General features: G+C 35.7%; 1 protein-coding gene across 1 annotated transcript; it reads right to left on the bottom strand.

The window, feature by feature from the left end:
* Window positions 1-1,560: 1,560 nt before the first annotated feature.
* On the bottom strand, window positions 1,561-11,617 carry LOC132560463 (creatine transporter-like; the record flags this gene model as incomplete). Its single annotated transcript, XM_060225127.1, has 3 exons — window positions 11,482-11,617; window positions 3,208-3,339; window positions 1,561-1,705 (listed from the first exon to the last, which is right to left on the bottom strand). Coding segments are annotated over exons 1-3 (392 nt in total), but the record flags the coding sequence as incomplete, so codon positions are not given.
* Between the last annotated feature and the right edge of the window lie 3,884 nt (window positions 11,618-15,501).

Raw genomic sequence — 15,501 nt, forward strand, 5'->3', positions numbered from 1 at the left:
CCTGTGTTAACATCTCTTTTCCATGTCACTGTGTGTGTCTGTGTGCTGTGTGTGTCTGTGTTAAACATCTCTTTTTCCCATGTCACTGTGCGTGCCTATGTTAAACATCTCTTTCTCCCATGTCACTGTGCGTGTCTGTGTTAAACATCTCTTTCTCCCATGTCACTGTGTGTGTCTGTGTTAAACATCTCTTTCTCCCATGTCACTGTGTGTGTCTGTGTTAAACATCTCTTTCTCCCATGTCGCTGAGCGTGCCTTTGTTAAACATCTCTTTCTCCCATGTCACTGTGTGTGTCAGTGTTAAACATAACATTTTCCCACGTCGATGTGCTTGTCGTTGTTAAACATCTCTTTCTCCCATGTCACTGTGTGTGTCAGTGTTAAACATAACATTTTCCCACGTCGACTGTGTGTGTCTGTGTGCTTGTTAAACACATGTCACTGTGTGTGTCAGTGTTAAACATAACATTTTCCCACGTCGATGTGCTTGTCGTTGTTAAACATCACATTCTCCCATTGACAGATTGAACTGTGATTGCAACCAACCAGTATATCTTACTAGGCACGGAATGACACGCGGTTGGCAGTATACCAAAGCATGTCAAGATCGTTATCGTTGTAACTCATTTTATGACATGTCAAATTGAATATTCGTACATTGTTAACAGTCTACCCCAATGTGTCCTTGAGTTCATTAAGCATATTGTGAAATAGACTTTTACAATCATAAGATGTCTTTTTTTACTGTCGTACACAATGCATGAATCGCCAGCATACAGGATTAAAATAGCGATAACTCCAAATTATCTAAATATCTAACCCAAATATGGTTCATACGTTGTACTTCCTTTGAATGCTGAATCTGTTTAATTGTAGTTTCAACCAATTAATACCAAAATGTACATGTATATGAATTGTTAAGTAGATTAAACTTCCAAGAAAAATATTTTATGGAGATGTTCAAATATTTGAGCTGTAATCCCAATTTTACGTAACGTGGCGTCATCCCTTTGTAATTATATACATTATATAATCTGAACGTCGTTGTATAAAAACTCTGAACAATCGTATTTCAAAAAGTGATTTACACAGATACTTGATATTTTGTGATATACAAGCTTTTAGATATCAAAGAGTACACGGACGGAGGTTGGGCAAACAGTGGCCTTATCCTACCAAGTCCTTTAGGGACCATTTGTTAAAATTTTATGTCCCTAGCATAACTTTGCATTCAATTATACTAGGTGGATACCTTGGTCATACTAAAAGGATATTCGTTGAACTAAATTCAGTGCCTGAAAACCCCTAATCACAGAATCATTGGCCTTTTTTTATTTTGTGTCCAATAAAGTCATTTTTGGGGATCATTCGTCAGTTATACTGATTCTGTTTTTTTATTCTTGGCGTTTTATAGTCAAGCAACGATTTTCATTTTCGCTTTGATTTAGTTGGTTTGTAGACAAATCATCGTTTTACAGATCCTTTTCATTCCATGCTGATCTAGACATTCTATTTGTACGTCATTATATGTTCTGGAACATGAACCAGATAGAACCATACCTCACAGTATTCCATTGGTTGTTGCAGTGAGTCCAAGGTAGTACAGCCTGCATACTCATGACGAGGTAGTATCCACCCCAGGCCAAAATTAGCATATAGTAGGTGTTGTAGTACGTCATGATCACCATGGTAGCTACCCCGACACCTTAAAATACACCGTTAATATCATTATTTTGAAGTAACAAATGTCTGATACTATTGATCAAATGTTAACGTCAAATCGTATTATCAGTGAACCGAAACATTACGTCATCTTCCAAATTGTTTTAAAATTCAACATCTCGCTCATAGAAAGTCCAAGTAAACAAACAATAATTTTAAGCTGAATGATACAATTATATCTGAAAGTAGCCAAAAGCTAGAGGACAAAAGGACATGCCATTATAAAGGCGTGTTAACAGATGGTTTCAGTACACATGGATGTCCTCAACACTGTTTAAATGAATCAAAGGAAGCTGATCAATACTTTTTTTATGTTTGAAGATGTTTTCATTTTATTAAACACAGAAAAAGTAATTGTGACCAATAAATGACGAATAAATAAGCATAAAAAGGACACAAAATGTGCAAAAATATTAACAGGAATTCTCCTGAACAAGGAGAATAAGACCTGGTGTTCCGGAAAGGTTCGTTTTGCTCCATCGACGAAACCTGCCATGTAAATCTTGGTAAATCCATACGTTACCCCATATACTCCCTGAACAAGATCAACATCAAAGGTACTACCAGGCAAAATCACTTCACATCAAACATATCTCATTTGAATCACACATTTAAGCGAAAAGTCGGAAGGAAGATCATACTTGTACCATGATTTAAAGTTAAAATAATTCTTTTATGTATATTTTAACATATGAATTACAGTTATATTTGAATTAAATTTCAGTCGGATTTGTTATACAACTATACTGTAGGTTACTTTTGAAAACCTGAACACGTTTTCTATAAAACGTACGACTCAACATGAAGGGGATTTGTGTGAGTGCCGCCAGCAAAATAACAAGAAATATTCATGAGTTTTGAATTAAAAAAAAAAAAAAAAAAACTCAACATTTTAATGGATTTATTCGGTTCACTGGTTTAGATGAGCAGTATGGATCGGAAAACTAAGCAAATTGAAGGAATTATGATAACTCGTCATGCATGAATGGACAAGTCCACATATTGAAAACTTTCATCGAATCATTCAGGTTATATATGTTAGATTTACCAACCTTTTTATTTCATATTCAAAAATTTAAAATATATATATGACATGTATGTGATGGGTAAACTTGTTGGAGTTTATATGTTATTGGTATGTTCAAGGTGACGTGATCCCTGACGCCTTTCGCGATATAGCGTGTTGGCTGTGACGTATTTATGGTATATCGTTATAACTGTAGGCTGTAATAAATAATTTGCTATATTTTAGATTTGTGTCCATTCATGTATTTTGTTCGGATATGATGTAGTTTATTATGTCCCAGTAAATATCCAAAATTTGATTTCGGTGTGAATTTTAACAATCGTGTCATCAACATATTTTTCTACATCTAGGGAAGATTTTCTTTTCTTTTCTTTTCATTCAAAGGTTAAATATTTGAATATGAAATCCAATGCAACAGAGATTAATGACATATATATACGTGTAATCATCAATACTACCTTCAAACAGCGGGCATATCTTCCAGACACCGACAGCACCTTGGCTCATATACTGTCCAAGTCCCAACTCCATAATCACAACAGGTGCTGCACCGAAGACCAAAGAGAAGAGGTACGGGACCAGAAACGCACCTGTAGAAACAGTGATACAAGAAGACAGAAATGAAATATCAAGTAATGGAGTCGCAAATATGAATAGGTGTTATATTTCATTGTTTTATTTTCTATGTTCAGGATAGAACAATAACACCTGTAAAGATCAACATGATACGTTTCTCAGCCATCTCTTAGGTTTCAATAATGTAAGCCATTAGTAAGCAGTTGATGAAGCAGATAATGTCATAACTTATATGAAAATCAAGTCGAACACTAGCAAGTTTTAGATTAGAACGTGAAAACATATTTTTGATCTATCATCATTCTTCTACATCTTCGGTTCAAACTCTATGGTAATTTTGATATTGTCCGATCTGAGAAAGAAGCTGTCATTTGCTCTTAAATTTCATTCCGTAGACATTATTCCTAGACTTATAATTTCATGCCAAAGACATTTTGATACGTACAATAAAATTGCTGCAGTAGCATGTCTATTCAGCTAATTCTTGTACTCTGTCACATCGGACACAAATGTTTATAAGCCATATTGATTGCATTAATTCATAAAATTAATTGATCCAAGTGTCAAACGAGTGAATCACAAAGGTCAAGGTTTTGTTCATTTTCCTATAAGAACGCCATTTAGAGTGATAATTCATCATTTTCCTTCTAAACTAAAACCCCGATATCATTCACACCCATGGAGTAGTTATTGCTAAGTTCTTTTTTCCGGCAGAATTACTTAAAGACCGAATCTTGGTGTTTGCCAAAAGCAAAAAAAAAAAAAAAAAAAAAAAAAAAACAATAACAAAAAAAAAAAAAAACACTTTTGAACTTTGACCCCTACCGGAATTCGGAAGTAGACCTTTGACACATTTTTTTCCTTTGGGAAGAGTCTTCTTGGAAGTTTACAAAATATGTCCAAAACTGAAATTAGTGTAAACGGTAACTTGGCGAAAAAAACTAGATATGACGTCATGACGGTCATTTTGGTTTTTCGATGAATATCGAAATATCATCAAATGCTAGCAGGCATATGGGAAAATATTTTCCATTACAATTAAACTAAATAGTCATTTATATTAGTGTAATGTCATTATGAATGAATTGCCGACATTTTTAAAGATCAAAAGGGCTTACGACAACGCTGGCGGTAAACGTACAGAAAAAATTAGACGTCAAAGTTACTAGAACGACATCCTGCTGTCATCTGTATAAGAATATTGTAAAAGAATTTAAAAATTAAAAAACAATATTGTGAACTTTGACCACCAGCGAGCTTTTTCATCTTTCATCATTTTTGTATGACTATGTAATGAAAAAGGTTGGATATGACAGTTATCTATAAAATAATTGCTTGAATTCTCTACAATCAAAGGTTTTCGAATTAAAGCTGTGTAAAAGGTTTTAACAAATGACATCATGACAGCCATTTTGAATTTGTGATCTACGTGAAAATGTTGCAATGGGTCCTTCTTTCAATGTGCTATGTAATATATATATAGACTGTGATAATCTCTTTCACAATGAACCAATCAAAATGAGGCTACAAAAACGGAAGTAACATAGTAAGAATAAAGAATCTTTTCACCATATCCTAATAACACTTTAGGCCTGCATTGATCGAATGGTCGGCAGCTTACAAAGTCTTTGTCGGTTTAATGATTGAATTTCTGCAGGATAGAAACTCAATTCCCCTTGCATTTTAGTACACTTTAGATACAACGACCCAAGAAATATTGGGTGATGAAAAAGACATCAAGTTCGGAACACTTAACACTCGTCACAATTCACTAATTCGGAAAACTTTACCTGTAAAATTTTAGAGTGCTGTATACCATGTTTGATGTTTTAACTCAGGCAAATTCAGTTGTGAATTCATTGTCCATGTCCTATGAACGGTTTGCTTAAAATGCTACCAACAGTAAGTGCGCTTAATGTATGTTCCTAACAGTAGTAAAAAGTAAAAGATATAAAGAATGTCCTATGTTAAAAGATAAAACATTGCTAAGTAAGACAAATTGTGAGATGAACCTGTAAAACACCAGAGGCCCGATGGTCCTCAATCGCTCATATATTTTGAACCGTATAGTTGAGCTAAACAATGCATTAAACTCCTCTGTACAGCTGTATTATTCTTGCCGCATATAAAATTGAAATTCTTTTGAAATTATCAGATATATGAAAATAGCGACATTTATCTAATTAGGGGGCTCGTGCACCTCACCATCTAGAATTTGACTATATTTCCGGTCTCTTTGGATTTTCTCCAGGCTCCAAAATTTTGGCCCTACCATCACTGACGAGCCCTAGAAGGACGAAACAGCTGTGTGATGCAGTTTACAACATTGTTATGTTCTACTGTATCTAATGCTAAAATTGTATCATAAACTGTTATTCACCTGTGTATTTTTTGTACAACATTCGAACGAATTGGAACTTGAATGCAGGTTATGGCAATTCTCGGGAACTAAAAGTCCATCAAAGCAGTGCAGTGTCTATGATAGTTAACGATATTCCTGCATAATGGAACATTTGTCAGAATGTACATGCCCCAACATATGGACGGAATGGAAAGTTTGATTTATTACTTTTGTATCTTTCGAGACAGTGGTACCATTAAAGCATGTGTTGCTTATCTGGCTTGGTTTGACCGTTATTTCTTAATCAAAACTATGGGAAAAGGATGTTTAAGGTCTATGCCTATGATCACCAACCCTCTGCTCCGGGGGTTGGGGGTTGGGTTGGGGGGTGGGGGGGGGGGGGGGGTTGTTAACAAAACCATTGATACTTCAGAACAAATTGGAGCAGAATCATGCAATTCCTACTGAAGAAGTATGATTTTAAAGAATTTCCTTCATTATATTGTGTAATGCCTCTCCTATCCCAAGGGGCCGAGACCCAATGTTTATACAAAATTGATTCCTGTACACCCAAAGTTGTTCTATACCAGTTTTTGACTGAACCTCGCCATTCGTAAAGAAGAATAAACTGAATTCTAGGTAAAAAAAGAATTTCTTCCGCCCCTCCTGTTCCTGGGCGATGAGACACACTATTAATACAAAATTGATTCCTCTTTACCCAAGGACGCAATCCTACAGAAGAAATAGGGTTTCAAAGAACTTAAATCCCTTTGTGGGCCCGCCCCTAGGGCGTCAGGAAAATCGTTTATACAAATTGAGTCCTTTTCACCCATGGATATTTCAGACCAAATTCGGACAGAATGCTGATATTTCCAAAACAAAGAGTGATTTTCTCGGACTCCCCTTTCCCGCCAGCACCTGCTAGGGTCGAGAAAACCCGTTTATTTAAAGCGCCTTTATCTAAGTGGCTTCAGACCGAATTTGGAGGAAATTCTTATCGAAGAAGAAGAATTTCAAAGAATTTGCTAAATGTCCCCTTTCGTGCTCCAGAGGTATAAAATGCAAAATTGATTTACATTCTCGTAAGGATGCTTCTGACTAAATTTGGTCGAAATCCGTTCAGTTGTACTTGGCTAAGAGCGTTTCTAAGACGACAGACTCCGCCATATGCCATAATCTTACCTTATTCGTTGAATTATATTCTCATTATACAGAGTAATTCAAAGTAATAAGCGACAATCACTCATAACATAGGATTTCCAGCATTCCAGGATACCGAATACAGCAACAACAAAACGATAAAAGAAATATTCCCCTTCTATTGAAAATGGTTGAAGAATTCAACGTAAAAAATAACCGTTTGTAAATTGTGGTCGTTTCGGAAAAAAAAAGTATCAATTCGTTAATGCCGATGGTGGCAAATTTCAAAACTGCTTTTAAACAGATCAGTGCGGGCACGAGTGGTAGACACTGAACTTAAAATGCTTAATATCCCTTAACCTGTAATTGATTCGAAGAGAGAAAAAACGATAAAATGACCGCGTGTATGGGACTTCAACTGTTCAGTTTTCATTACAATCAGCCATTTCTTGAAAGACATGGCCAAACAAAAGACTGATCAAAATCCAGGTACACCAGAGCGGTACGCACTCAAGAGATATGCGGGACCAACAGTATCACACAAGGAAACTGAAAATAAACCAGCTCAAATAATATTAAGATTTATACCTCCTCCATTCTTATAACACAGAGAAGGAAATCTCCAGATATTTCCCAAGCCAACAGCGTATCCAACACATGATAGCAAAAATTCCGAATTTCTCCTCCAGGTTTCCCGTGCCATGGCGATACTACATCACTGTAAGTGGGCGAATGTGATAAGCTACCCCACTACATACACAGTATCTTAAGAAAATTTCACTTACAGATTTTATCACATGAGTAGCTACACGTTACACGATATCGATGTAGCAATCTATCTCGGTTTAATGATCACGAACATGTTTAAAGTATGTCAAAGTGTAATATAGGAATCAAAACAAGCTGCTATTGATGGAAGGCAGATCTGAGGTCACTATAAAGGAAAACCCATTTAATGTCGTGAATAACATTCCGGGTGACCTTAATTGGGTGACGAGCCGAGAGGACGTTTATTCTGGTGTGGTTTCCAGACCTTGAAGCGGTCATAGGTAAGGAAAAGGGGTTCAGGAAAAAAAGTATTGTTCATATAACTCTAGATATACATATTGTTAGAGAGTTTTAAGAAAGGAACATATCCAGAATGTGACATTTATCAGTGATAAATTCAGTATCTGCAGTTAAATGCTAAGTTAAACTGTAATAAGTTCTTCCATGAAAATTATTTCTGTAGCGTTATATATGCCCGACATGAATGAAAGATACGGACTAAAGATAATGCGTTGTAATTATCTTAATTTTTATGTTTGAATTAAATCCTTGAAATGTTTCTTTAATATGAAAAAGTTCGTGACTGATTCTTGTGTATAGTTAAAACGAGCAAATGCAAATTGGATAACAGATTAATGTGGTTGTTTAAAGCACTGATGTAGACAAGGAAGTATACTACTTTTGTTCAAGAAAGATATTTTAGTGGTTTTTATACTGAGAAAGATAGATAGAAAAAAAGTTGATATTTCGCAATTTAATGACCTTAAGGTTACTAGTTCTACGCTAAACCGATCGAGTTGAAGAAAAGAGTTTTTTTACATAACCAGTAGGAAATGTAAGTATTATGTTTCAATTACGTCGGGGCTACACTTCACACGCGTTCCTTGTCTCAGTATGGTGATACTGATCTCATTGTAACGTCACATTGAAATTTTCTTCTATATGTGTTATAACCTCCAGAAAGCAACTCGCCCTCGAATAAATAAGCATATTCCTAAGTACCTATATGGTCGCTAAGGCAACAGATCATTATCTACCATGGATAATTACAGCAAGTTTCATCATAGGTTTAGTTAATGTTGTAAACGGACTGCGCGGATGAGGCCCCCAACAGGGGAGGTGGTAAATCTTACCCGGCAGCTGACGTGTATATTAGGGTTGTATACATACAAGGATTTCGAAGACATTTGGAAATGTTTTATGAAACCATATCTCTAATTATCGGGAGTACAAAACTAAATCCATCACAGTAAAACGGTTGTATCAAATTTTGGGCAATTTGCTGATCATGCTGATTACAGTATTAGTACAATTCGTGAACAAATATCCATGAAGACAAAATCACTGGTGTAGAAACGAGATGATGCTATCGTAAATAATGTTATATTCACGTCTTCCTTGGGGTACGGCAATAGTCCTAACAGCCTTATAGACTGTAACGATATACTTGGTGCAGTTTTTAGTCTACAAAGGGGCGCAGAATACAGTGTTGTGCCACCCCCAACAGTGTTAGTAAAAGACGGGCTAGTCTACTTGAGAAGAGATGGGGTATGCTTCTACAGCAGAAAAAAATAGTTTAAATTTGTGTATCTGAAAAATATCCATTTGTTGATCTGGTTGAGAAAAAGTGAGGCTAAATTGAAATATTGGTTATGTCACACCACTTGACATTAAACATTAATTTGTGTATGTGTTTAACAAAAAACCTATACGCGTATATATGCTGCAATATTGTTTGTTGGCCTACTACTGGCAGATAGCAGTACCGGGCGCTATCATAGGTGCTAGGTTTAAGTAGTACCACGTACATGCACGTAATCTGCATATGTAATGACAATGATTAGTCTTAATGTATTTATATGTTATCTAATACCACATTAACCAAAATTATATAGTTTATTTTCTTTTCCATCTTTCTGATAGGGTATTACTGGACCAGGTACTGTTTTATAATGAAAAATTCCAATATGGAATGATATTCTTATGGTAATTGTACAGTAGTAACATCAATGTAAGCTTGACGTGCTGTTTATGTTCCTGTTTTTTGTCTTCTGTTTTATTAATTAATTTTCTCAAACATATTGACTAAAAGTAAGGTAGTATGCGAAACTAATGGGTATACTTATTTACCTGCCTTATTTAAATCCGATTACATGGGTTCTTTTGGTGACACATTTCTCTCCTCCTCAGATATTATGTCCATTAACTTATAGAGTTTGATTGTATAAATGCAATTATTATTTTGAAAACATACATTTACATACATGTACAAGCATATGCAGTCTTACTGTATGGTCAATTTTGTATCATATCAAATAATTTTCATAAACATTTTTTTCCTATGTGAATAATTTTTAAACTTATTAAAATATAATGTAAGGGAGGTGGGGAAGAGATGACTTCGCCTTAAGGGGTTTACACATCATTTACAAGAAAGTTTTGAATATTTACATTTATTGAAATGTATTTATGTTCATCTTTATGTATAAGTCGTTTAATAAAAAAAAAACCCGCCATTTTAAGTTCATAAGTAGAGTTTGTTGTTTTCTAAAGAATTAATAAATCTAACAAGGTCGCCATGGTGATGATGCATAATAATTTTACAATTTAAACTGAAGGCTTTTGTAATAGAAATACGAATACGATACTTGGATTCATATGAGTAGCATACACAAGTACAACTTTTTTTAAAACATTGGACAACAAATAAAATAAAAAATAAAAAAAAACTTCAAAAAATGCTTATAGAAACAGCCTTTACTTACTCTACAAGTAATATTACTATTGGTGACATTCAGGTCGGTCGGTATGCTAACAGCGTCAAATCATCAAATCAATGAGATGTAATTATTTTAATCTTGTGTAATTAGTGAACAAACACGTGTTGGGCATTGTTTGTTTACCTTGAAAGTAAAGGACATTATCGGAAGTTACCAAGGTATAATTGATGTCTGGATGAATTAATAATGACAAACAAATGTCGATACACAACCCTACCATGCTTTATTGAGAATACAATCACTGGCCATGACATAATGATATTTACTTTGTAATCTGCTTTATGTGACACAGCCAGGGAAATATTTAACCAGCATTTCTTCAATGGCTCTTTTGTCAGCATAAGGTCGAGATGACAAGGTACTTAGAGTGCAACTAGCTGTGAAGAAAACTGGTTTTATGTTGTATCTGAAATCTTTAATGCATGGACCCTTGCTTCCGTTCTAAGTTTGATTCACATCTCGAGTGGATATCTCTAATGAACATCTGGACTAGCACTCAAGTATACCGACACAATTACAATACATCCCGAGGCAAAGTGAACCTTATTATGTACAATATCAATATAACAGTGTCTTAAACACTACCTTAGTAGACCTTATCAACACATGTCTGGGATTTCTGGATATGTTAGTGCTGAATAAACTTTGATTTAGCTGATTTCAGCCAGTGGGAGTATTTTAATGGAAATAATAATGTAAATATCATGCCTTTGTTCATCATGAAAATCCGTCATATTTCCCACTATAGTTTTTATCACTAATGATTGATTTCCCGGTATGAAATATTCATTTCACCAAGACTATTATGATACTAAGTACTAAAATCAGTCTTCTTGTAGATATAGGTTAGACATGTTGCTACAGTATAGCCAAAACATCATCATACAGCTGTTTCGTCTTTATAGCAACCTCAGTGATACTGGAGTCAAAACAACGTGAAGGCAACCGGTTTTTAAAACCCTAACTGAATAAGAATTTTCATGACAGACACGATTACCATCAACATTTTGTTTGAGAAATCGAAAACAATGTAAATAAAGGAACTCCTGTGATAGACTAGGCAAATATGAGATATACAAAGATTAATACATACGCAATGAAGACAAGAAAAGTAATAAGATATTTACCTCCACCATTCTTGTAACACAGAGAAGGAAATCGCCAAATATTTCCCAAACCAACGGCAAATCCAACACAGGATAAAAGAAATTCTGAATTCCTCGTCCATGTTACCCGCGCCATAACGAAACTATTTAAATCTAGGTTTTACTCGCTAACTACACAAGTCAATTGTTGGATGTCTGCACAGCGTATGTCGTCTAACCAATGCGTTGTTTTCGTTGAAGGCTACATAAAGCAGGTTACATCTGTTACTTTTTGACGGAAAGTTTTATGTTGTCAGTTGGATATGAATGCTGCTTTCTATCAACGTTTTGAACTCTTCAAATTTGCAGTACAGCGGAAGAAGGTATTATATCACAAGTGATATGTATTTTGTTTTTGTGTTGATTCTTTGTTCATATCAAGTACCGATACGTCAACAGAAACTCAATAACACAAGGGCAGAGTTAAGTGTTTACATATGAAAGAGTATAAAGATAATAAAACAATGTGTTCCGGAGGAGTAAGCGTCCTCTGCTCAATCAGTGAAATCGCCATGTACATTTTGTCAATCCAAGAATTGATGTCACGTTTCAAACTGAGAACAAGTTTATAACAACGGAACAAGCAGGCACCCTAACGACCATTAAACACATAACTTCAAATCGAACAAGGAAATATCATTCCCCGTTGAGATCCTGGAAATGACCATAAAACTTTCCAGTTTTCTCCATTAAGCAGCGTCCCTCGAAGCCTTGTGTCATGAGTTTGTTTTGTAGGCTATACTTATAAGCTTTTGCTACGAAATCTATCCGAAAGATAGGGCAGCCCCAAAACGTCAGTTAAAGTTAAAGTCTATATTCTATTACCATATGTATAACTGTATGTACTACAAGTATCAAATACTAAACTACAATAAGTAAAATGTCTAGAATACCCTACATATATCTAGCACATTGTAGAATACACAACAAAAACATTCTTCAGCCAACACCTAGCTAGTAATGTACCAGGATGTATGCCATCAAATATTTACACCACTCTGGCTTAACCTTTGACTTTGACTTTCCTTACCTGAGTATATCAACTCGTAAACAAGAGGATTTGACACTGGTCCGGTTATTCACTGCATGTAAATATTCATTCAAATAATGTAGCCTCGATTCAGAAACCAAATCTTGTTCTAAAAGTATATGGGAATCGGGGTGACCTTTAGCCTTGTTCCACTCGACAACCGATTAAGGTGGAAATTCAGCAAATACCAGTTTGACTGTCTGAAAATTTTCTACATATTGAACATACTATTTAATGTATTGTCTCTTACTGCTTAGGAATTGGTAATTACTACAAACCTTACATCTACTGGTAAGTTTAACACCACGCCTCTTACAGAGGGGGAAGAGCATGTTAAGAAAACTAGTTTTAAATTTGAAGCTAGCATTCCTTAACCAGGCAACAAACTTAAAATTGACGACACTGTGTCGAGATCCCTTAGTCATAACTGTAGTAGTATCCCTGAAATACCCAAGTTTTCAAGGGATCAACAATCTCATACGAATGAAGTTACTTATAGGGAATGGAGTTATTAAGTCCGGTATTTAGCAGATGACCCATGCATATCTGAGAGTGACAAAGGTCAAGCTATTCGTAGGTCCCTTAGAGGGAATGCCAGATTAGCTCTGATGGGGGTTGACAATCAACATAGTGTGGACGAGATCTTGAGCAAGTTTGATATCTTGTATGATGATGTATGCACCAAGGATATGATCATGCGGGAATTCGTTAACTCCTATCCAAAGCAAAGTGAAACTGCTAGATTTTGGTTGTTGGTTAGACTGCAGGTTACAGGTGGCTGTAGAACATGGACATTTAGACAATTATTCCAAGAATGATTTGCTGCGTGGGAAGTTCTGGTCATCGCTATGTTGTGATAGAAACAGACCCTGCATAAGTTTGATACGATACTAGATCACGACCTATTGCTGAAAGAAATTCGTATTGTCGAGAGCTAGGTAGATATCAGTGGTGGTGGTAATATTTTATGGGAAGAAGATACAGCAGCATTCAGTTCAGAAAGATAGGTCAGAGCAGCTTAGTGCAATAGAGGAGCTGAAAAAGAGGTTTGACAAGAAGTTTGCGAAGCTAGATGAAAGGGTAAATGATCAGGTGCTAGACAAGATTGAATTTCAAGAGAACAGGTTATCACTACAGAGTTCGTAGTTATGATGGTTAAGGTCAGGCCAGCAAGCTCAGAAAGGTCAGGCGGGTCAAGGTCAGAAAGGAAGTGATCAAGGGTACAAAGTTTAATGTAGTAACAGAAGCCTTCAGACAGACGACGGTTACAGTGAAACAAACGCGTGAACGTCTGCTGGCCGTGTAGAGACCCATATTCAACCCAATAAAGGTCAACCAGTATTTGATAGGAGGATAGAAGAAAAGAATGAGAGTAAGAGTGTTCTGCACGTTGAGGAAATGATGACATTGATTAATAGAGGATCTATGGTTACGACTTTGTCACAGAAAGGGTATTTTCAATTTAAAGATAAACCGGAGTTGCAACATTTAGATACGTTAGGTTTGGAAGTGTCAATAGCAGGTGGTACGAGTTTGAAATACTCAGGATTTATCGAAACGAGGGTTCGGAATCCATTTTTAAATGGTCTTAATATCCCAGTTCAAGTCTTAATAGTGTCTAACACTTAATACAATGAGAAGTCATCGCGGGTACTAATATTATTAGACCATATAAGGAGGTTTTGTCTGGTAAGACAGGCACGACAGATGTACCACAAGAGTGGGAGGTAGATACGAACAGTATTCATTGTGAGAAGTTCTATTTGAGATCACTCTGTAGAGCCTTATGATATTGTATGGTAGATGAAACCGATACGGGCGTAGGACATAATATCAATGAGGTTCTCACTGAACACATGATGATGCCAAGTTTGCAGTTTATCCTAGGGTGATTAAGTGTAACCAACAGTTTAATATAGTGAGGCAACGCGTTCAAATTTGTAATTTGTCTGCAAAACCCATATCGATGCCATGTTCAGGAAATTAAGGTTGTATATGACTTAGCTTCGAATGTAGTGACAATGAGAAGAAAGTCTGCTCATGAAGAGCTAGATGTACAGGTTGATATCAGCAGTTTTTTGCCTGAGGAACATTTGGATACTATTTGAGAAGCACTTGGTAAATGGAGTCTTATTTCTCCACAAATGCTTGGTATTTGGGTAACACGGATCTTGTTAAGAATAAGACAGAATTGTTAGAACCAAAACCCTTTAAACAACAATTCAGACGAATTTCCCCAGGCATGTTTGAAGAGGTGAAACAGCATGTCTCTTAATCTTACCCTAATCATGCAAAATTTCATAATCACAGCAACAGGTACAATATCAGAATCACAGCATCAGGTACAATATCAGAATCACAACACCAGGTACAATATCAGAATCAGAACATCTGGTACAATATCAGAATCATAACATCTGGTACAATGTCAGAATCACAGCATCTGGTACAATATCGGAATCACAACATCAGGTACAATATCGGAATCACAACATCAGGTACAATGTCAGAATCACAACATCAGGTGCAATATCATAATCACAACATCAGGTACAGTATCAGAATCACAACATCAGGTACAATGTCAGAATTACAACATCAGGTACAATGTCAGAATCACAACATCAGATTTAATGTCAGAATCACAACATCAGGTACAATATCAGAATCGCAACATCAGGTACAGTATCAGAATCACAACATCAGATTTAATGTCAGAATCACAACATCAGGTACAATGTCAGAATCACAACATCAGGTACAGTATCAGAATCACAACATCAGGTACAATGTCAGAATCACAACATCAGGTACAATATCAGAATCATAACATCTGGTACAATGTCAGAATCACAGCATCTGGTACAATATCGGAATCACAACATCAGGTACAATGTCAGAATTACAACATCAGGTACAATGTCAGAATCACAACAACAGCTACAATATCATAATCACAACATCAGGTACAG

This window comes from Ylistrum balloti, unplaced genomic scaffold (assembly GCF_031769215.1).
Source record: "Ylistrum balloti isolate Yb309-2 unplaced genomic scaffold, AGI_CSIRO_Ybal_v1 Utg371064, whole genome shotgun sequence".
Lineage (NCBI taxonomy): Eukaryota > Metazoa > Mollusca > Bivalvia > Pectinida > Pectinidae > Ylistrum > Ylistrum balloti.